The 23,169-nt window shown below is 36.9% G+C and overlaps 1 protein-coding gene and 1 long non-coding RNA gene across 4 annotated transcripts; both read right to left on the minus strand.

The window, feature by feature from the left end:
- Positions 1-247: 247 nt before the first annotated feature.
- LOC145778159 (G-protein coupled receptor-associated protein LMBRD2-like) lies at positions 248-9,240 on the minus strand. 3 transcript variants are annotated; one of them, XM_082589587.1, is made up of 15 exons: positions 8,912-9,240; positions 7,953-8,088; positions 7,529-7,655; positions 7,192-7,359; positions 6,677-6,887; positions 5,910-5,984; positions 5,403-5,512; positions 4,407-4,520; positions 4,048-4,121; positions 3,385-3,566; positions 3,146-3,279; positions 2,480-2,579; positions 2,159-2,351; positions 1,890-1,997; positions 248-1,648 (listed from the first exon to the last, which is right to left on the minus strand). In XM_082589587.1, the coding sequence occupies exons 1-15, from the start codon at positions 9,083-9,085 to the stop codon at positions 1,434-1,436; spliced, it is 2,121 nt and encodes a 706-aa protein (XP_082445713.1). In that variant the 5' UTR covers positions 9,086-9,240; the 3' UTR covers positions 248-1,433. The 3 variants fall into 3 exon arrangements, with proteins under 3 accessions (XP_082445713.1, XP_082445715.1, XP_082445714.1); XM_082589589.1 differs by having other exon boundaries at positions 7,529-7,640; positions 8,912-9,239; XM_082589588.1 differs by having other exon boundaries at positions 7,529-7,643; positions 8,912-9,239.
- Positions 9,241-19,128: 9,888 nt separating this feature from the next.
- Positions 19,129-22,322, minus strand: LOC145778857 (uncharacterized). The gene is made up of 2 exons (XR_014290479.1): positions 22,159-22,322; positions 19,129-19,837 (listed from the first exon to the last, which is right to left on the minus strand). It is a non-coding gene; the product is annotated as an uncharacterized LOC145778857 (long non-coding RNA).
- Between the last annotated feature and the right edge of the window lie 847 nt (positions 22,323-23,169).

Consider the following 23,169-nt stretch of genomic DNA (forward strand, 5'->3'; position numbering starts at 1 on the left):
AAATTGCGTCACACGAACTGCTCTCGTGCCTTTGAGTTATCACAAATTTTTTCTGATTCATTCTCGAAGTTGTTTGTTGGAAGTCGGTCGCACATTTAACTGGTTTATTTGGTGCTTGCTAGCTGGACAAATTCTCCGTCTTTTATCCAAGTAATCTGTATCGCAGTGACAGTTTTTAGAGGTGCAAGGCGTTGCATTTCGATAGCCGCGGGCTAATTTTACAGGAATACACTTTTGAAAAGACGTTTCGAAAGAGTGTTTATTTTTCGGTCACCTACATGCAGACAAACGGATTTGGGAATCTTATGTTACAATTTTCCCACGAAGAGATTATGGTTTACCGCTGTGACCACAACCACACGGCATTTAACATAATCCATTAAAAAGCGGTAATCCATTAATTGATAAGCAGTTATTTTTGTTACTTGATAAGGGCTAACGTGTGTATGGCCGAAAACGTTTGTAGCTTATAGTTTATGTTTAATTTTAATGGATTATGTTAAATGCCGTGTGGTTGCTTGGTTGTACAATGTACATATTATAGCCTATTACCAAATAACACTGCGTGTAACAATATTTTATATCAGCAAACTATAAATCGTTTTCATGCAGCCCCAATCGTGAAGCTACACATATCGTGCAGCAGAAGTTGTACATGAAAAAAAGTTCAGCTTCAGAAGTGATTCAAAGCAATAGGATTTGCTTCTGAAACTGACCAGCACAGCACACTGTACAATATAAATCAATATGCACATTTCCATTGCTTTTAATAAAACACGGAGCTAGATACTGAATAATCTTTAATTTCAAACATTCACTACGGGTACTATATTTCATAAGTCGCATGCAACAACTAAACAAGACGCAGAACCCAGACAACAAAATCCGTCATTCTAACATAGATTCAATGTCTGCAGACGAACCGATTTTGTTGTCTTGGTATAGTCTTCACGGCAAACCAAGGTCAGCTACGGTTGAAACTTTTACAGCAAAGCAACACTCGGCTTTCGATGGAGCAGCTAGGTAGAAAGGAATCGCGTCGACTGTATTACAGAAACTGGCGTTAACAATTACGACACTTAACAACATTCTTCGGAAAACGTAATAAAACTCAATCTCAATGCGCTAGAGAATATTTCAAAAAATCCATTGTCGGAGTAGGCTCCGGATACTTTTTCTTGAAGGACTATACTTTTTTCTGAAAAATTATAAAATCCCGGCGATGTTTTTTCCGACATTCGGTCTAGTCGGGATTTGTAAGTTAACCATATGTACAGTAACTTATTGCTGCATCCAAACATTGGATTGCAGTCAGGTGTGCTGACGCCTGACAGCGCAGATTTTGTTTCAGAATGGTCGAGACGGGCATGCTATCTTTAGTGGACGATATGTACTATTTTGCAAATAACAGACATTGGCATGAAATCAAAAGCCTATACATCATTGAATATGTTCTTTGGGGGACGAGTAGACTTGTTGGAGTATGGTGTGTCGTGTAACGGCGTCTTCCACGGAGAAGATTTTTCCCAAAGAGTATCCGTTTCATCATCATCATCCGCAACGGAGCTGTAGTCAGTTGAGCCAACATCAGCAAGAAGCTTAACCTTGTCTGATTTCAACTTGTCATACCGAGCCAAGGAACCAGAAGCTGCGGAGAAATAGTTTTGACCAAAAGTCAATGAACTGTTCTCGCATTTTCACTGTTATAATAATTTTGCAAACGGCACATGACCTCGTGGAATGGCAAAAGACTTACTTTTAAAACAGGAGACAGAACCGTGTAACAACCATTTATTCATTACAAAAACTACAAATACTGAAATGGTTCACAAACTAATAACGCTGACATGCAGTAGTTTTAAGAGCATGAGCCTACACGAAGCTCTCACCTCTTCCCGCCTTTTTCGTTTTACCTCTCACGCTTTCATTTTGTCCAAACTCGTTTCGCCATTCTGCTCGCTGAGTAGCTTTTTGTTCTCGCAGCAAGCGACGCTTTTCTGAAACAAGAATCGAAACATTAGGCTATTATTACAACTTGTTTCCGTCACTGAAGATTTCAAGTGAATGGCAAACTACAGTAGAGGGAATCAGATGTGAATTACAGTTGCTAAAAGAACGGATTACATCAATTTGTCAATTGCGATGACATCAAACTCACCTCTGTTAACCAATTGTCGTCCTTCGTCAACCAAGTCACTCGTCAAATCATCGGCTGCGTCAACAAACCTTTGGAACCCAATGGCACTCAGACAGCGCTGACCCAAGCTGAAGTATGTCGCTGTGCACAACACACAGACGAGAATAGGAAAATAACCATTGAAACTGTCAGAAATAACAAGATGGCCCATGATCTGAAACAAATGAAATTATCTATCGGTTAAGCTTGAATTGGTTGTACCCCAGACAGCAAATCAACCGTTTTTTACATTGACTCAACGTTTGCAGATGTGTACTAATGATTCTAATCAGCAAAAATTACCTTCGTATATGAAGTTTCCACACCGGCCGTTTCAGTGCTATCGAGATGAATCATTCCAAGAAAATTCAAACACAATGGAGTGGTGAGACGACATAGCATGCTGAAATAATATGAGATTATTCTTCTACCAGACTCTACGTTTTGCTAACTAAAGTCCAGACACCACAAAGACGGATGGATCAAGCAGGTCAGGCTACTAACGAAAAAATATATCAAGCTCAGCTTTGCTTTAAAATTTACACGAATACAAATCATATGATATCGAACTCATTAAATCCACAATAACGTGTGTATAACGCAATACGCTCAATAAAAATATGCAAGAAACTTAATACATGGGTCTGGTAGCTTCTTACTAGAGAAAATGCAGCATACTGTACTAATAAACTATACTAAACTTAGTTTGGCGTCACTATTAGCAATCAAACGTTTTTAACCGTTCTTGCTGATTGATCTATTAAAACAATAGCAGTAGTATAAACGTCCATCCTTATGAAAGGAAGTGTGTTAACAGTATTATCTTCGATCAGAGGCCACGCTCTGGCCCAGAAGCCTTCAAATCATGATTTAAAACAAATCTTCCACCCTCAGTGACGAGATAGAGAGAACATTTGATTGCGCAAAAGTATTCGTTGAAGCAATCACTTCACACCTGCTGCTACTCACATTCCAACAAATAGTAAACTTGATTCGTCCGTTTGATGGTGACCCGCGATGTAGTAGTAGTTAAAGAACTTGATGCGGAATACAGTGTAGTAGGCGCAAACACACATGTAGGTTATGATCAAGCAACTGGCAAGCTGAAACAAATATACAATATGATCGCATTGTCTGCTTAAATTGGAGAAAAATGGAATAAATTTGAATTAGCTTTAAAAATATGAAGCCTGAATAGAGGTACTTACTTCAACATAAAAGTACTCGTGATGGGACACGGCTAAGTTAATAAATATAGCGAACAGAGATAGCACAGGAGATTTGTTGAAGAACGTGCATTCGGACCAAATCACCATGAGAGAAGTCACGGCGAGGCAGACTGCAACCACCTTCCGAAGTTTGGGCTGAATGGTACAAAACCATAACCAAGCTGGAAATGAAGCATCTTGCAATTAAAAGAGTGATGATCATATCAAACAGAAGTTGCTCTGTTTATGTCGCTTCAACTTCTAGCGACGTTGAAACGACAAGCATAAAAACATCATGGTATTCTTGTTATTCCGAACCAAACGAAAGAAGGGTTGTCAAGTCTTTTTTCTAACCGACCTTTCGTTCAAAAAGTTTATAAAACATAACGGATTTTAAACAGAGAAGCTGTACGGACGTACGTGGAATTATTACACCATTTGAGGGCAAGCGCTTCATCCTCTCACTCAGCAACAAATTAAATGCACAAGGTTTACGTTTCAATGCGTAGCTTGCTTTCAATGACATGGTAAAACTTTAGTTAACTTTGTATACGTTGCATTTGAGTCTGACCATGTGAAAACGAAAAAATAAGACGCTGCCAAAAATTTCCACAATCAAAGGAACAAAACATTGCTACACATGACCAAGATAAAAAACCTTACATAATGATGGAGTGCAAATCCACTTTAAACAAGAACGGGAATTTCCCTTCTGTGGATACTCTTCTTTCCATTTCCTGCAAAATGCACACTAATTGGATTGCTTTGCGAATTTCTATTCATCAAACTTGTGCTGAATAATCAGTTTGGATTATTACCGATGCTTGCATCGAGAAAGTACTTCAACCTTACTTCAAAGTACTGTACTTCAACCCTGGTTATAAATAATTGACAGAGCCTTTGAACCAATTTTACATCTGATTCAAGTTTCATCAAAACACTCATGGTACAAAGCATTTAGAGCTGGAGAAAATAGGGTAGTTATCAGAAAGTAGATTCGAGTGCACACAAATATATTGCACCTGTCAATCGCCTGCGAATTTTTTTCAATGTTTTCCAATTGGAGAGACTTTTCCATTAAGATGTCCCATTGAACGCTGGTTCGTTGTTGCGTGTGAACCGCACTGATGACATTTCTGTAACACAACAGACCTTTGCCGCATTGAAGTTAAAATACAATAATCACATGTTGAATCATCATCATCATCATAATCCATCGTCGGTTTGTTCCCCACTAGTGGGGGTGGCCGATTGTTTCCGCGCAGCAATTGTTTTAATCCCTTTTCTCCATTTCACCCTGTCCCTTGTATCTTCCTCCTTCAGTCCGACTTTTTTAAACTCATCCTTCACTTGTTGTTTCCACGTTCTTCTTGGACGACCGCGTTTCCTCTTCCCATCCACCTTTAGATCTAGTGCCTTTCTAAGAAAACTTCCTTCCTCCCTCCTTATTAGAATGACTGACAGAATCAGAATGACTGATCAGAATGAATGACAGAACTATGTCATTCGCACAAAATCTCAGCTGCTAGTGCTCAAGTGTATCAAAGCGTTTTTTTCTAAACATCAGCTTTTCTTTATTCGACATGTAATGTACTCTGTAATGGAGAAAACAAACGTAATCAAATCAATCACAACCAAATTGATCTGGCTAGTTCTTGTTCGCTTGAGATGCAGAGTCAGTTGTGTAGCCCTGTTTCGTTTTATGTACAATAAACTAAGTGCGTAAGATTTTACATCTATGTACACATTGTACAGTGCCAGTGACGTACGCAGGGGGGAGGCATTGGGCCATGGATTTAGTATTTGCTTAATCTATAGCGACGTTGTTAACTGCTTGGACACTTGGACAGTGCTATCCAAAACATGTTAAATAACGTACTCTACTTCGTTAAAAATTACTGAAACATTTCTTTAAAACGAGGGCATAGCCCAATGCTTCCTCCCCCCTGTACAGTGCACACAGCATGATACAAAAAAAATGAAAGAACAATATTACTATAACATCTATGTGTCATCACCTATGCAACCTAACAAGAACGTGGTTGTCAGGGGCAACATTGCTTTGACGATCATATTCTTCATAATCATCCAACCCTGCACCAACGGAACTTCGAAAATCCGGCGGACTCTGCAAACATGGACATTGCGGTTTAACAGCCTAATCCTAACCATCAAAATACGTCTTTCTTGCATTCATTCAATGTTTGCAGTAAGTTTTTGAGAGGTAGGATTAAATCAAAGCTACAACACACTTTTTCAATCCTTTTCTGAAAATTTATAAACAAATCAATAAAAACAAATTTTCTTCTGCCCTACGGGTCCTCTTGTTTCTCTCTTTCGAGTTTCTTTGATACTTCATAAATTATGCAACAAACATTTCAAGGCAACGATAACAATAGTATACCGTAATAATATAACGCACTAAAACAACGTAACATCTAGTAAATTAATTTTAAAATACGTTTTTGTAGATATACACGATTACACGTGACAAGCTGTATTTTAAGAAACGTACATTGGCATACCTTTGAAATAATGGTATCGACATGTTTACGTTGAGGATGGTTGTATCGCACGACACTGGCAACCCGCCTAATTTCCTATTGAAAGGAAGCAATATGTTGAAAATGTTAAAATCAGTTTACAAACACACCAGCTCGCAAAATGAGTCCTTTTTAGATTGTTTCAAAGTTTGCGAACGCACGGCACTTCGATAGCTGGGAAAGCACTTATCTAACCTCGTAATACAAATATCATTGAGTAGCCAAACAAAAAATTTAACTATAACTGAAAATTGTTTGCATCTGCGGATTACACTTGGGTCTCTAAATGACAACTTTGTATCAAAAACCGTCAGGAATTTAACACATACGTTGAAAAAAACGTCCACGCACACATTGCACAACAACTTGATTGATAGGTAGGGGCATATTATGGTTTGACACCAAAAAATTGCAACAAAAGGTTTTTCAACTGATTTGATTAGTATTGGGTGTCAGTATATTAACATATTCAAAATCTTAAGGGATCCAAATTCCGGTAAGTGGTTATTTTCAAGATGGCAGCCAAACCATTAAAATAACGGTAATAGTCACAGTCAGTTATGGTCACTTTGTAACACAGCAAGGAAAACTGTCGTATATTCAAGCATTTCTGATAAATATGACACATCCAATAGCACCTAAATGACCGGTCGCCACAGTGTGCACACCAATTTGGCAGGCCCCTAACTGTCTGCGCCTAAAAGACGTGGACCCTCCAAAATGAATAACAACTGCAAGCATCAGCGTACCTCCAAGACATCTTCCAAGTTCTCACAAGCTTCCTGTTTCTCTGTGCTCAATTTTGCTAGTTTGAAATATGTCTGGGCTAAAGAATGTTTGACATCAGCAGCATGCCACACACCCCGAGGGATTTCCACCAACCCATATCCCAATAAAAGAACGAGTAGAAACAGACCCCAGGTGTTGGCAGCAGTGATCACAATAACTTTTAGTTGAGCCCTATGATTATTAAATTGCTGCTTTAACAAAACATCAAAGATTAAAAAGATAAATAAAAAACCACAAGTATATATACAACTGAAAAATTACATGTTTGTCTTACTAAACCATTTTGTCATCAGAAAGCATGAGATGCGTAAAACTAAATATGTTACTTACTTACTGATAAATTTGATAAAACTCTTTAAATTTACACCTTCAATATAACATACATATATATCAGCTGAATAGCGTATGAGCAATTATGGAAATTGCAAGAAATGAACTCAAAAATGTGAATCTGAAGACAAACAAGTTTACTTACATGTTTACGGTTATCGTTGGAGAAACCACTGCATACACTAAAAGAGCGACAAATATAAATAAATATGATCCATAATAGATTGCATTTTCTACAACAGCTCTCTTGACTTTTCCGAGTGAAGTAAAGTCACCGGCACAAGCGTATGATTGCATGAATGGCAGAATAAGCCTTAAAAGAATCAAGTTGCATTGGTTACCTTTGGATTTATTCCAAGCAAGCCAATATTTAAAATGATCAAAAATCAGACATACAAACCAGAATTGCTTGACTACGTCAATAAAAAGAATTTCACCGCATGCAAGATGACTAGAACAGATTACATTATACACTAACATACCAGGTCAAGAACTGTGAAGTCCAATACACGATTTGCCATAAGACAGGTAACGTACTTCCTGTGATAAAACTCCATGGCTTTTGGCAAGTTTTGTCATCAATGGATGAGTCAGCTACTAAAAATGATACTGTATAATAGAACATCAGTTGACACAATTTCAATGTATTATGTGACATCCATGGTGTGTTTACTCTATTGATTGAAGGTGAGAATTCATTTTTAACCTGGGCAAAATTGATTTTTTAAAACTTGTGTTTTAGTGCATATTATACTTATTATTTAATTTAGTGACTTTGATTTTTTTGTGTGATGCTATCGCCTTCACGAGTGTTGGGGGGTCTTAATAATGATGTTGCAACAAGCACTAGCACAGTAGTGCTTTTCATCTTTTATGATATTAAATACATAATAAATAATATCTTACCATGATTTAATGCACCGTTTCCCTCCAGTAGGCCTACCCAAGATGCATTGGATATTGTAATTGTAGGGTCATGAGAATTATGTTGGGAACTACTTGGAACGTCTGATTCATACAGCAAACATTGGCGATAGAAAGTCTAATAAAAACACAAAAAATGGTAAAGTAATATCACAAAACAAAGCAGCCATTGGAAATGATTTCTGTTTCTTTAGTATCCTAAATACTCAATCATCAATAGCAAAATTAACAAAATAATCCAAATATAAAAGCCAGTAATGATCGCCAGTGGTTAAGAGTTGAAGATTTATAATTAGTTAATATATTCATTTATATAATGGCTAAATTTTTCCTTATTCCAACCTAGTCCCTTAGAAATTCACCCATAATTATTGTGAGCAACCTGTTAAAGCACCGTACCACAATCTCACAATTTAGAAAGAAAATAGAATTATTGACATGCTAAAGTGACGAGAATGGCCCGTTTCGGTGAGTCCGATCCCTTAACGGGGGATTTTTTCAATTTTTTTTTTAAATTATTGGGTACCGCAGCCTAATTATCATTGCCATTTTAGGGTTAAGGGGTTGGGGTTAGAGGTTAGGAACTCACCGAATCAGAGTCACCGAATCGGACTCACCGAATAGGCGAATAGTAGCAGACCCTAAAGTGACAACACAGTTCAGAAGTACAACAAAACATCAATCAAATTTATGTTACAAACTGGCATGACAAATTGTAATGTATATATATAACTGTTTTGATGCAAGCTGAAATTACTAATACAGATACTAAAAAGACAAAAAAAAAGAAATGACACAAATTAACTGTGCTCCAATGCAAATGGTTTACAACTTCTTGATACGTATATTGTTTACAATTATGTGAAGAAATGTTGAAAGAAAATTAAAGTTGTATCGATAGCTTATGGAAAAATTAAAAAAAATATCAATCAGCTACTTACAGAAGAAACATCAAGTGGCAGCACAAAAACAATCAATAAGCTGAAATACCAAGCAGTTAATGTTGCTATAGTAACAATGGGATGCTGCTTCAATGTCTGTCCATAATGATGAAGGAGAAATGTCGCAATGCATAAAACCACAATCAGCTCAAAAACAAGTGGTCCAACACTCATACCATTTCAATCAATTACTCCTGCCTTATTATAACAAAGATTAGCTTAAATACTACCAAGTGAATTAATCTGTTACAATAAGTATAATATATGATAATGTTATTTTTGATATCCCAATCCAAATCTGCAATCCACCAAAATCGTTCTGGGCAGTTGTTGTGTCTATGTAAAAAGTTTTCCACAAGTGTCATTTCAATCTCAAAAACGCTTTAACGTTCGTGTTTTACTGCTTCTACCATTTTCTCAAATCTCAACCCATGCTATGATATGGCAAGTATTATTTTAGCTTTGAAGTAAAGACAAAGAAATAAAACAGAGTAACCTTAGCGGGTTTAACATACTTTTTTACACACAAAAAATATAACATAATTAAAATAAACTCAAACAATTCAATTCAAATTTTCATTGCTGGCTCGAACATGTAGAGAACGATAAAGTAAACACACAGATTTTACACCAACAAAAGGAAAAGATGACAAAACCAAAAGGTTTAAAATATGTATCAATAAAACAGTGTTTGAAATACATAATCTTAAAAATGCACAGCCACCAAACCTAGAAAAGAAAGCGAAAAAATAAAACTTTTATTTTGTCGATTGTAAAATAGACCTACGATAAACACTTGAAAGAGCAACAAGGGCAATTTAACACAAAAAAAAAAAAATTTAAAAAGTGACAAGTTTCCCAAAGTTTTTACTTTGAGAGTCTCCCATTCAAAAACTTGGTTGTGATGTCATAAATCACTCCAAAAAAAAAAAAAGTAAAAACTATATAAAAATAAACATATAATTAAATATATATAAATATATAATATACTGTATACTGCTTCTGTTCAAATAGACTTTGTTCAATCAATTTCACTTTCATTTGAAGGTTTTACAAACGTTACAAGTGAAATAATTTTCTGGTGATTTAAATACAATTATATTTTTACCAAAAAGGTAGTGATAAGAATGCAAAAAAAATTGCAGTCAAAAGCAAATTAAGGAGAAACATTATAGTTGCAACAATTTTTATAAAACATTAAAGCTACAAAAGTAAAGTAGTTTTGATGATACGAATTTTAGTACAAAAAATAAAAAAAGGTCTGGCAGCACTTACTTCTAAAAATATAGTTATGTAGCGATCCATTATTTCATCATGTAAGTTTTTCTGCCTTTTACTATAGTGAACTAGTTTAACCTAAATTCATTTCCTAGTGTTTTGTAATTTTCCATGTAAACTGTTCACATCGTAAATCCCTTGCAAACTTTTGAAGAGGAAATTGTAATTTTTCCTTTATATTTTCTTGAGTTTAGCTTAGCTCCAGGTCCTAAATTTGCTCAAATCCAGTTTTTAAACTTGGACCTAGAGAGCAACAATCTTGCTTCCGACATCCAAAAAGTGCGCAAAAAAAAGGGAAAAACGTTTTCGACAGGTACGTGTGTCCTCATCAGGAATTAAATCTGCAATACACATGAAGTGAAAAATTGTTGTAGTGCAAAGTCAAATTTATCTTACGATTTTGGGTTTATTTTAATTATGTTATATTTGTTGTGTGTAAAAAAGTAGGCAGTGGCTATTTGACCGGCGCCGGTCTTTGAATCTGAAACACTATTTGACCGGTCATGACGTCACAAAACAGTCACTTTTTTCTTTTTCTCTTTCAAAGCAAAAGACGAGAAGCGCATATAAGTTCTAAATCCAACCAATTCATTCAACTCGTTACGTGGCACGTGCGATACGTCGCCGCCTCCGACTCTAGAAGGACTGAGTTCGATACTACCCGGAAGCGTCCTTTTTCTTATTTATTTTTTTTTTAACTAAATTTTGACACGAAGTGCATTTTTGTAGTCAGTTTTTAATTATTTTTTATGTCTTTTCAAATGTGAGAAATAAAGTTAGAGTTTTTTTAATTTGCTGGAATTTGAGAATTTCTCTGGGTAATTTTCCGATTGTGGCCGTGCTAACTACTGATACGGTATATAGCCTACATAATTTTTCAATTCAGACACGTTTTAAACTTTTCAAGGTTTTGCCACCTTTTCCTGTTCATTAACGTGCTGGTAGGTCTATATCGATTTTTGTAGTTAGTATCTTTTTCGTCCCGGACGCGTTAATGACGAAAAATAAAATGATTGATTGATGTGACCGTGTTTGCTGAACGAAGCAATACATTTTTGCTCTCAACAAGTTAGTTATATACAATGCTTCTTTTAAAACAATGGTAATGGTATGTAAATGTAATGCAACTCAAATTAAAAATTGACTACAAAAATGCACTTTGGGTCAAAATTTAGTTAAAAAAAAAGAGCGCTTCTGGGTAGTATCGAACTCAGTCCCTCTAGAGTAGGAAGCGGCGACGTACCACATGCGCCACGTTACGAGTTGAATAAAATGGTTGGATTCAGAACTTATATGCGCGCTTCTCATCTTTTGCTTTGAAAGAGAAAAAGAAAAAAAGTGACTGGACAATGACGTAATGACGGTCAAATAGTGTTTCAGATTCAAAGACCGGCGCCGGTCAAATAGCCACTGCCAAAAAAGTATGTTAAACCCGCTAAAGTTACTCTGTTTTATTTCTCTATGGTTCAACAAAGCAAACTCTCTACCAAAGCTTTATCAAGTAAAGATAAGTCCACAAAAAATTATATTATAAAAATAAATAAACTATTAAAGTAGGCTAGCCTAGGTCAGTGGTTTATGACACCAGTGTGCTGTGACATGCTAAGGTACCTTCTAGAATAATCTGGGGTGCGCAAATTATTTTTCAAATTCATTTTTGATCTGTCTTCAAGTGATTATTGTTGCTGATAAAAAAATTCATGCACAATTGTTTTTGGACCACTGTCATTCTAGCACAGAGGTGACGAACCTGCGGGCCGCATGCGGCCCGTCAAAGAATTTTGTGCGGCCCGCAAACAATTTGACAATCGCTCATGCATTAAAGCCAAAAGACATCTCAAAGCTGTTTTATGCCTTCACTGGTACACCTTTCCTTTGCTATTTTCTTGCCCTAAAGTCCAGTGGTTCCCAAACGGAGGAGAATTCCCCACTAGGGGGGAAATTTTCAGGGGGAATTTGGTTTTAGGATTGTAAACCTTTTAAGCCTAGTAGGTTGGCCTAGATTAGAGCGTTAAAGAGGAAATTATTATTAGATTAACTCCCAATTATTTAAGTGCACTGACAATCTGACATGGATGCAATCCATCACGTAGGCCTACTCCTTTTTCATTTAAATACTGGATGGCTTTCATGAGGAAACGTAACCAAACGAGTGTTTGAGCTCATAGACAACCACCGTCATTCTGGCAGAATAATTTTTCCGCTTTCCGCCTAAAAAAGTTATCCGTGAATAAGTGCGAGGTATAAAATGAGACCAGACATACATTCGAAAAATCTTAAATAAAACTATAATCCGCAACACATGCCACTTAAATTTTACATGCATCGGATTTAGTATTAAATTACCTTTCCAGGGATGTGCACCAATAGGTCGGCATTTGGAAGGAACTCCCAGCAGAACGCTTCAAAGATGGAGCATATATTTACGATAAACATTAAAATAATACAATTTTTGCATAATTGACACCTCTTCAAACATCTTGAAATAAAACTTTAATCCGCAACACGTGCCACTTAAATTTTGCATGCATCGGATTCAGTATTAAATTACCTTTCAAGGGATGTGCACCAATAGGTGGGCATTTAGAAGGAACTCCCAGCAGAACGCTTCAAAGATGGAGGATATATTTACGATAAACATTAAAATAATATGATTTTTGCATAATTGACACCACTTCAAACATCTTGAAATAAAACTATAATCCGCAACACGTGCCACTTAAATTTTGCATGCATCGGATTCAGTATTAAATTACCTTTCAAGGGATGTGAACCAATAGGTGGGCATTTGGAAGGAACTCGCAGCAGAACGCTCCAAATATGGAGCATATATTTACGATAAACATTAAAATAATACGATTTTTGTATAATAGACACTACTCCAAACATCTTCGAATAAAACTATAATCCGCAACACGTGCCACTTAAACTGTACATGCATCGGATTCAGTATTAAATTACCTTTCCAGGGATGTGCACCAATAGGTCGGCATTTGGAAGGAACTCCCAGCAGAACGCTTCAAAGATGGAGGATATATTTGCGATAAACATTAAAATAATACGATTTTTGCATAATAGACACCACTCCAAACATCTTCCAATAAAACTATAATCCGCAACACGTGCCACTTAAATTTTGCATGCATCGGATTCAGTATTAAATTACCTTTCCAGGGATGTGCACCAATAGGTCGGCATTTGGAAGAAACTCCCAGCAGAACGCTTCAAAGATGGAGCATATATTTATGATAAACATTAAAATAATACGATTTTTGTATAATAGACACTACTCCAAACATCTTCAAATAAAACTATAATCCGCAACACGTGCCACTTAAATTGTACATGCATCGGATTCAGTATTAAATTACCTTTCCAGGGATGTGCACCAATAGGTCGGTATTTGGAAGGAACTCCCAGCAGAACGCTTCAAAGATGCAGAAGGATATATTTGCGATTAACATTAAAATAATACGATTTTTGCATAATAGACACTACTCCAAACATCTTCCAATCAAACTATAATCCGCAACACGTGCCACTTAAATTTTACATGCATCGGATTTAGTATTAAATTACCTTTCAAGGGATGTGCACCAATAGGTGGGCATTTGGAAGGAACTCCCAGCAGAACGCTCCAAAATGGAGGATATATTTATGATAAACATTAAAATAATACGATTTTTGCATAATAGACACCTCTTCAAATATCTTCGAATAGAACTATAATCCACAACACGTGCCACTTAAATTTTGCATGCATCGGATTCAGTATTAAATTATTTTTCCAGGGATGTGAACCAATAGGTAGGCATTTGGAAGGAACTCCCAGCAGAACGCTCCAAAGATGCAGGATATATTTACGATAAACATTAAAATAATACGATTTTTGCATAATTGACACCTCTTCAAACATCTTGAAATAAAACTTTAATTCGCAACACGTGCCATTAAAATTTTGCATGCATCGGATTCAGTATTAAATCACCTTTCCAGGGATGTGCACCAATAGGTGGGCATTTGGAAGGAACTCGCAGCAGAACGCTTCAAAAATGGAAGATATATTTACGATAAACATTAAAATAATATGATTTTTGCATAATTGACACCTTTTCAAACATCTTCGAATGGAACTTTAATCCGCAACACGTGCCGCTTAAGGTTTGCATGCATCGGATTCAGTATTAAATTACCTTTCCAGGGATGTGCACCAATAGGTGGGCATTTGGAAGGAACTTGCAGCAGAACGCTTTAAAGATGGAGGATATATTTACGATAAACATTTAAATAATAATATTTTTTTTGCATAATAGACACCACTTCAAACATCTTAAAATAGAACTATAATCCGCAACACGTGCCACGTAAATTTTTACATGCATCGGATTTAGTATTAAATTACCTTTCAAGGGATGTGCACCAATAGGTGGGCATTTGGAAGGAACTTGCAGCAGAACGCTCCAAATATGGAGGATATATTTACGATAAACAATAAAGTAATACGATTTTTGCATAATGGACACCTCTTCAAACATCTTGAAATAAAACTTTAATCCGCAACACGTCCCACTAAAATTTTGCATGCATCGGATTCAGTATTAAATTACCTTTCCAGGGATGTGCACCAATAGGTCGGCATTTGGAAGGAACTCCCAGCAGAACGCTTCAAAAATGGAAGATATATTTACGATAAACATTAAAATAATATGATTTTTGCATAATTGACACCTTTTCAAACATCTTCGAATGGAACTTTAATCCGCAACACGTGCCGCTTAAGGTTTGCATGCATCGGATTCAGTATTAAATTACCTTTCCAGGAATGTGCACCAATAGGTGGGCATTTGGAAGGAACTTGCAGCAGAACGCTTTAAAGATGGAGGATATATTTACGATAAACATTTAAATAATAATATTTTTTTTGCATAATAGACACCACTTCAAACATCTTAAAATAGAACTATAATCCGCAACACGTGCCACGTAAATTTTTACATGCATCGGATTTAGTATTAAATTACCTTTCAAGGGATGTGCACCAATAGGTGGGCATTTGGAAGGAACTCGCAGCAGAACGCTCCAAAGATGGAGGATATATTTACGATAAACATTAAAATAATACGATTTTTGCATAATAGACACCCTTTCAAACATCTTGAAATAAAACTTTAATCCGCAACACGTGCCACTTAAATTTTGCATGCATCGGATTTAGTATTAAATTACCTTTCAAGGGATGTGCACCAATAGGTGGGCATTTGGAAGGAACTTGCAGTAGAACGCTCCAAATATGGAGGATATATTTACGATAAACATTAAAATAATACGATTTTTGCATAATAGACACCACTTCAAACATCTTGAAATGGAACTTTATTCCACAACACGTGCCACGGTAACTTTACATGCATCGGATTCAGTATTAAATTACCTTTCAAGGGATGTGCACCAATAGGTGGGCATTTGGAAGGAACTCCCAGCAGAACGCTCCAAAGATGGAGGATATATTTACGATAAACATTAAAATAATACGATTTTTGCATAATTGACACCTCTTCAAACATCTTGAAATAAAACTTTGATCCGCAACACGTGCCACTTAAATTTTGCATGCATCGGATTCAGTATTAAATTACCTTGCCTCATAATAGGGGACTTTAACAGCCACAACATTGCCTGAGGATACAGCAGCAGCAATAAAGATGGAGAACTGGTCGAACTGTGGGCCTCCAACAATAATCTCTCCTTGCTCTACTCGCCGAAAGACAAACCAACCTTCCACAGTGCTGTTGGAAGAAAGGCTATAATCCCGACCTTGCATTTGTTAGCTCAAAATATATCAACTCCTTTAAAAGAACAATCCTCGAACCCGTACCCAAGTCCCAACACCACCCAGTATGTATCAACATAAACCCAGTAATTCAGCCCCGAATCTCCAAACCACTGCCACGGTTCAATTTCCGCAAAGCTAACTGGGACAACTTTACACAAGTATTTGATGCAGAAATCGACAATATACCCCCCAAACACCAATCATACGCTGTTTTTCAAAAACTGGTTTGGAAGGTCTCAAAACATATCATACCAAGAGGAAGCCGCAAAGAATACATACCTGGTCTCACAACTGAAAGCAAAGAAGTGTATGAAGAATACCTGAACTAATAGGCTACAACCAGGATCCTTTCAGCCAAGAAGCTCTGCGCCTTGGCGAAACAGTCCTCAACAAACTCGATAAAGAAAGAAAAACGCGCTGGAGAGAAATGATAGAGTCAACTGACCTTCGCCACAATAGCAAGAAAGCATGGGCTACCATAAAAAAATTAATTTCTGATAACCAACTGCAAAACAACCTCGCAGCAGTCACACCAAACCAAGTCGCCCACCAACTGCTCCTTAATGGAAAGACCAAAGCCAAGCACCGATACCACAAACCCACCAGGCACAAAAACGATACTTTACTAGACAGGGAAACCAAAACCAACGATCAACTTTTCACACCAGCAGACCTCCAGGTAGCTTTCAAACACTTGAAAAGTGGTAAAGCAACTGGCCTAGATGGAATCACTACTGAACAGATCCTCCATTTTGGTACGAAAGCTAAATTCTGGCTCTTAAAATTCTTCAACGATTGTCTGGCCAGTGCAACAATCCCAAAGATCTGGAGAAAAGCAAAAGTAGTAGCTCTTTTCAAACCCCAAAAAGATCCTTCTTCACCAAAGAATTATCACTTTTATGCATCCTCATGAAAGTATACGAACGCCTCATACTAAGTAGGATCTTAACGCAAGTAGACAACCAACTCATACATGACCACATTGACCAGGCAGGTCTTCGACCAGGGCTCTCTTGCTGCGGTCAAGTTTTAAACCTAACTCAATATAATATAGAGTTTGTTTGTTTGTTATATCTTTACCCTGCATTGCGAGAAAGCGGACTTGAGCGCTATGCATCAGTGTACGCCTTCCGACATACACCTGACCAACGCTGCAGCCGACGACAATGTCTGTTTCCGGTTGTCTACTCTACTTATGACTTAAATTTTGTACCACCCATTACTCGAAATCGATCACTGGGTAGAGGCAATTATCGTAAAGTTTCTTGCCCAGAGAAACAATGCGGGTGGCTGGAGTCGAACATGCAGGCTCTTGACTGTGAGCCCAACGCGCTAACCACTCGGATTCGAACAGAAACTGGCCACTGGAACCGTCTTCGTAGACCTATCTGCCGCTTATGATACCATCAACCATAGGGCCTTGCTTCTTAAACTGGATCAAGTCATCAAGAACCCCACAATCAACCAAGCTATTCAATCACTTCTTACAAATAGACGATTTTTGTTGAGATGACTGGTCGCAAAAGCCGCTGGAGAACGCAACGTAATGGCTTGCCGCAAGGCTCTGTGCTTGCACCTATCTTATTTAACATATACACCAACGATCAACCAAAACCCCCCAACGTACGTCGTTTCATTTATGCCGACGACCTCTGCCTAGCTACCCAATCAAAAAACTTCTCAGTGATAGAAAAGACTTTAACAGGAGCACTCTCCGAGTATTCCACCTACTACAAGTACTGGAGCTTAAATGCAAGCCAGGGATATCTAGAGCAACTGGATATCCAGTTGTTCTAGATATCCCTAATGTAAACCCTTCCAAAACCCAAGTAACATGCTTTCACTTGAACAATCATAAGGCTAGCCAAAAACTTATCATCAATTGGGAAAAGACTGCATTACCATCAGGGATATCAAGGCTCCCAGCGATTGCCTTATTCTCATGACACTACCAGGGCGGTAGTTTGTAGTGCTTTAAACTTGTGGTTCTTTTTAAAATCGTAGAAAGTTTTGTAGTGCAGCTGGTACAATGAGCTACAGAAGACAGTTAGCAAATGTTACGTAGAGTATATTTAAAGAATAGCTTAGCCTACTTGTTTACAAAGACAGTTAAAAAGTTACCAGAAAGCTGTTTTTTATAACAAAGCTTTTGCAGGAGGCTAGATGTAAAGCAAGTATATGGGTAGTTGAATTAACAAGCAACCACGACTCCACGAGCATGCTGTGAATATCCAGGGTTGATGTTAATAGCGCAATGCAAGTTATCATAACAAGATTTATTAAACTACTATCGGTGCCAATTATCATTTTACGATAAACACAGATTATTTACGATAAACAAAAGCCCTTCTATTGTCAGACGTAATAAAAGCCTTCGTATCCCCTTCTTTAGATATCCCTGATGACAATACACCCTCTTTCCTGTATATCTTGGCATAACACTGGACATGATCCTATCCTATAAGACACACCTACTGAAACTCAAGAAAAAATTATCTGCTCGCAAAAACCTTTTGCAAAAGCTGGAAAACTCAAACTGGGGAGCAGATGAGCACACACTGAAGCAAACAGCACTGGCTCTTTGTTATTCGACCGCTGAATACCGCGCTCCAGTATGGGCTAGGTCAAGCCACACTAAAGTAATTGATTCCGAATTAAACCAAGCATGCAGAATCATAACTAGCACACTCCGTCCAACACCAATCTTCGACCTCTATAACTTAGCAACTATAGCTCCACCTCAAATCCGAAGAGAAGTCGCTACAAAAAAGGAAGGAGTAAAACAAATATCCGACCAACGCCACCCTCTCTATGAACACAAACGTATTCCAACAAGACTCAAGTCACGCAAGAGCTTCATCAAAGTCGGCCCATTGGAACACGCAAGCGCGGCAGCTGCACGATTAGAAATGTGGACCTCTGAGCCCGATAGGACACAACATCCTGCCATCCCAAGTCCTTCCGAAAGTCTTCAACAAACTCCCACCCTTGAGAGAAGAGAGTGGTGCTGCCTAAATAGAGCCCGCTGCGGAGTCGGGAGAAACAAAAGCAACCTTTTCCGATGGAAGATGACTCCTGACCCTACGTGTGATTGCGGCCTAGACAATTCAATTCAATTCAATTTTATTTTTCTTTGTCAGAATGCAAAAGAAATGATATTGAGAAAAAGAAATACAGTAACAAAACTAACAAAAGGAAAAGGTGGCAAAACCTTAATGGTTTAAGACGTGCGTGAAAGGATCTAATATTGCGGTATATGCATCAATAAATATAGTCAAGCACGGCCACCAAACCTGATACTTTAAAATAAGTTGATGAATTAGTTAAGAATCAGTCGCCTCCTCGTTCCTGGAACAACTGGAGCGCCAATTCTTAAAGCAACGAGAACACGACTGAACCCAACATCACAAAAACAAACTAATATACACAGTTACACACACATATTGAAATTACATAACGGACTATCAAAACAAGGACTATTTACAGATTTCATACAGAAATAAAGTGTTCGCAGCAACGACATTAAGTAGCCTATATATTGTAGAACAAATACATAATATGGCAGCTCATTATCAAGATAAAATAGTTAAAAAAGCTTTGTTTTTTAAATTAATTTCCTGCGCATGTAAGAGCATAACAAGCATGATGATATAGCAGCGTGTTTTTGGTATTTCTAATAAGAGTTGAATCATCTTTGATAGCGTCAGTGAGGGATGGAGTGTTTTTGGTATCGCTAATGAGAGGTGGAGACTCTTTGGTAGCGCCGATGAAGGATGTAGTGTCTGAGTTGTTTCATGCATCTTTTCCAAACCAACCTAAATAATAATCTTACGAAAAGTCAAGCGATCCTCTGAACGAACATAATAGCTTATAATAATCAGGGGAGTAGTTAGATGCAAGCTGGTAGTAACTTAGTGATATATTCTTATCTGGCAAATATTAAATTATGCAATACGGTATAGTAGCTTATTCATGGAAGAGTAAAGATAGTAATCATCATCCTTATCCGGTCGGGTGTAATATATAAGATATACGTATAGTAAGATATGTTAATGTATAATATAGTAATATATGATATGTAGGATAAATTTACAAAAGTGGCATTTGGAAAGGCATGCTATACCAGGATATGGTGCAACAATCAATAATACAGTCAGATAATTAAAGAGTTACAGCATAGGTTGTTAGAGGTTAATTTTCAAAACGCAAGTGCTTTTTCAGGTTATTGCAAAATATTGAAAAGGTTTCAATTTCAGTGATGGTTTTCGGGAGATGGTTCCACACTTTAACTCCACTAAACTGAATGGATTGTTGAGTCAAGCTTTTGGAGAAGTAGGGGAGGAAAAAGTGATTGTTGCTTCTGGTTGATATTGAGTGCAAATTGTTATTAAGTTGAAATAGAGAATTAAAGCATTGGGGTAAGTGATTGTGTTTGAGTTTGAACATAAATTTTGCAGTTTCTATTGTGTATAGTTCGTCAATTGTGAAGAAATTATGGGATTCAGAGTGATTTGATTCATGTTTTGCAATCATTTTTATAAATTTGTCGCAAATCTTTTGAAGCTTTTTTAAAACAGTTACATGACCATGCTTCCATACACTTATGCAATACCGGAGATTGCTTTCAATTAAGGAATGGTAAAGGCAAATCAAATTGTTGGTGTTTAGGTAGGGCTTAACCTTGCAGATAACTCCAAAGTTTTTGCGAAGTTTTTGCAGTAAAGATAGCATGTGGGGTTTCCATGACAAGTCTTCGCTCAGCAAAATGCCCAGAAAACTAATAGTGTTGACACGTTCAATGGGTTGATTGCATATAGATAGTGTGTAAGAGAGGTTTGAAAGTTTATTTGTATTATTGAATAACATGTATTTTGTTTTTTTTACATTTAGTGATAACTTATTTGCTGCTAACCAATTTGTTACTCCTGTCATTTCCTCATTTGCCATTTCGAAAAGTTTATCATAATTTTTACTGCAAAAGAATAAATTGGTATCGTCAGCAAACATTATAGATTCAGAGTGTACTAAACATCTCGAAAAATCATTAACATAGATTAAAAATAATAGTGGTCCAAGGATCGATCCTTGTGGTACTCCATAACATATTTCTCTTTTTGCAGACATTGAGTGAGATACTTCTACAACTTGAAATCTGTTTTGTAAGTAACTTCTGAACCAGTCATGGGCTATACCCCTAATACCAAAATAGTAAAGTTTGTTTAGCAGAATGTGGTGATCGATAGTATCAAATGCTTTGGACAGGTCCAAAAATATACCTAGTGTTGTTTCTTTTCTTTCAATTGCATTTGAAATTTTATCAACAAGATGTAATGCTGCATGACTTGTTGAGTGATTTTGTCTGAAACCAAACTGCTGACCATAGAAGAAGTTATTGCCTTCTAGAAAATTGTATATTCTATTGTACATTATTTTCTCAAGTACTTTTGAAATTGATGGTAATAAACTGATAGGTCGATAATTACTGCAGTCTTCTGCTTTCCCTTTTTTAAATACAGGTATTACTTTAGATGTTTTGAATGATGATATGAATTTGCCATTGGTTAAGGATAGGTTAAATATATGTGCAAGTGCAGTAAGTATATTGTCTGGGGAAGCTTTTATAATTTTTGTTGGTATTTCATCAATGCCACAACTTAGTTTGGATTGAAAGGAAGAGAGAATTTGCTTAATTTCAAGAGTGGTGGTGGGCTGTAAAAAAATTGATTTACTAATAGGATTGGAAAGGTATTCTGAAAATTGTGAAGTTTTGTTTGGGATTTTATCAACTAGCTTTGAGGCAATTGAAGAAAAATATTCATTAAAGTAGTCAGCTTTATCTTTGTTGTGAGTTAAGATTTTATCTCCAGCAGCCAGACGGGACCATTTGTTGCACTTGCTTCTCCCTAATAGCTGATTTAAAACACTCCAGGTGCTTTTAAGATCATTTTTGTGTTTTAACAGAGCAATTTTGAAATGATTTTTCTTTTTGAGTTTCAGTGATCTAACATAAAAGTTTCTCAGACATTTCTCAGACATAAAAGTTCAATCAGACGATGAAGCGCATCCTCACCAACTGCCACCTTAGCCCTTCATGTGATGACAACGACCTCAAAAACATCACAAACAATGCTCTTACCTGGCTCCAACACTGGCGTGGCAAGCTATGAATGAACCGGTCCGAAAACATGGAACGAATTTCCTTCTTCAATTAGAAAGACTGATACAAAGTAACTTTTTATTCACAAACTAAAACAACATTTAAGCAAAACGGACACGCAATAAAAAGACAACGTCGAAAGGCTTTCCTGCATTCTTGTGAAGATTTTAGTGGAAATCCGAAATTATTTACAAAAGATTAGGCTTACCTAACAATAATATCGATTGCTTGGGCTGTACTTTTATGTTTGTTGATATTAACAACAAACGCAACACTTCATAATCAACACGACACGTCGTAAAAGGAGATGAGAGCTTCATTAACGCCATTAGGACATCATCATCTACCAGCTCATCCATTCCATCATCCACCAGGACAAGAAACAATAACTGGATATCAAACCTCAATCGTCTTAGGCTACTGTGTGATGTGCAGTCTGACCATAGAAAGAACTCAACACCTGCTCTCCTGGGCCACATCGAAACGGGCTTTTGCCTGAGAATGGGTTTCTTGTATGTCCGGTTTTCTTTCTCCATCCTATTATTCTTATTATGACTGCTCATCCACATCAATATTGGAACTGGCAAATTCAATCCACAACACTTTTCATTAGGCTGTCATTCATTACTACATGTGTGCTTCTCTCTATTTTTGTTTAATTTTTTGCTATTTGTTTTTTGGGTTTTGTGGCCGTGCTAACTGCTAACCACTGATATATAGCTTTCTTTGCCCTACTACATAATTTTTCATTCAGGCACGTTTTAAACCTTTCAAGGTTTTGCCACCTTTTCCCGTTCATTAACGTGCTGGTAGGTTTATATCGATTTTTGTAGTTAGTATCTTTTTCGTCCCAGACGCGTTAATGACAAAAAATAAAATGATTGATTGATGAATTACAAAACAGGTTTCACGTTTGGCACTTCATTATTCCCAGAAAATGGCGCTCGTTTATGTATCACATGATCAAAATGTGGTGGTCATGTGATTTTG

Source organism: Aplidium turbinatum, chromosome 10, assembly GCF_918807975.1.
Source record: "Aplidium turbinatum chromosome 10, kaAplTurb1.1, whole genome shotgun sequence".
NCBI lineage: Eukaryota > Metazoa > Chordata > Ascidiacea > Aplousobranchia > Polyclinidae > Aplidium > Aplidium turbinatum.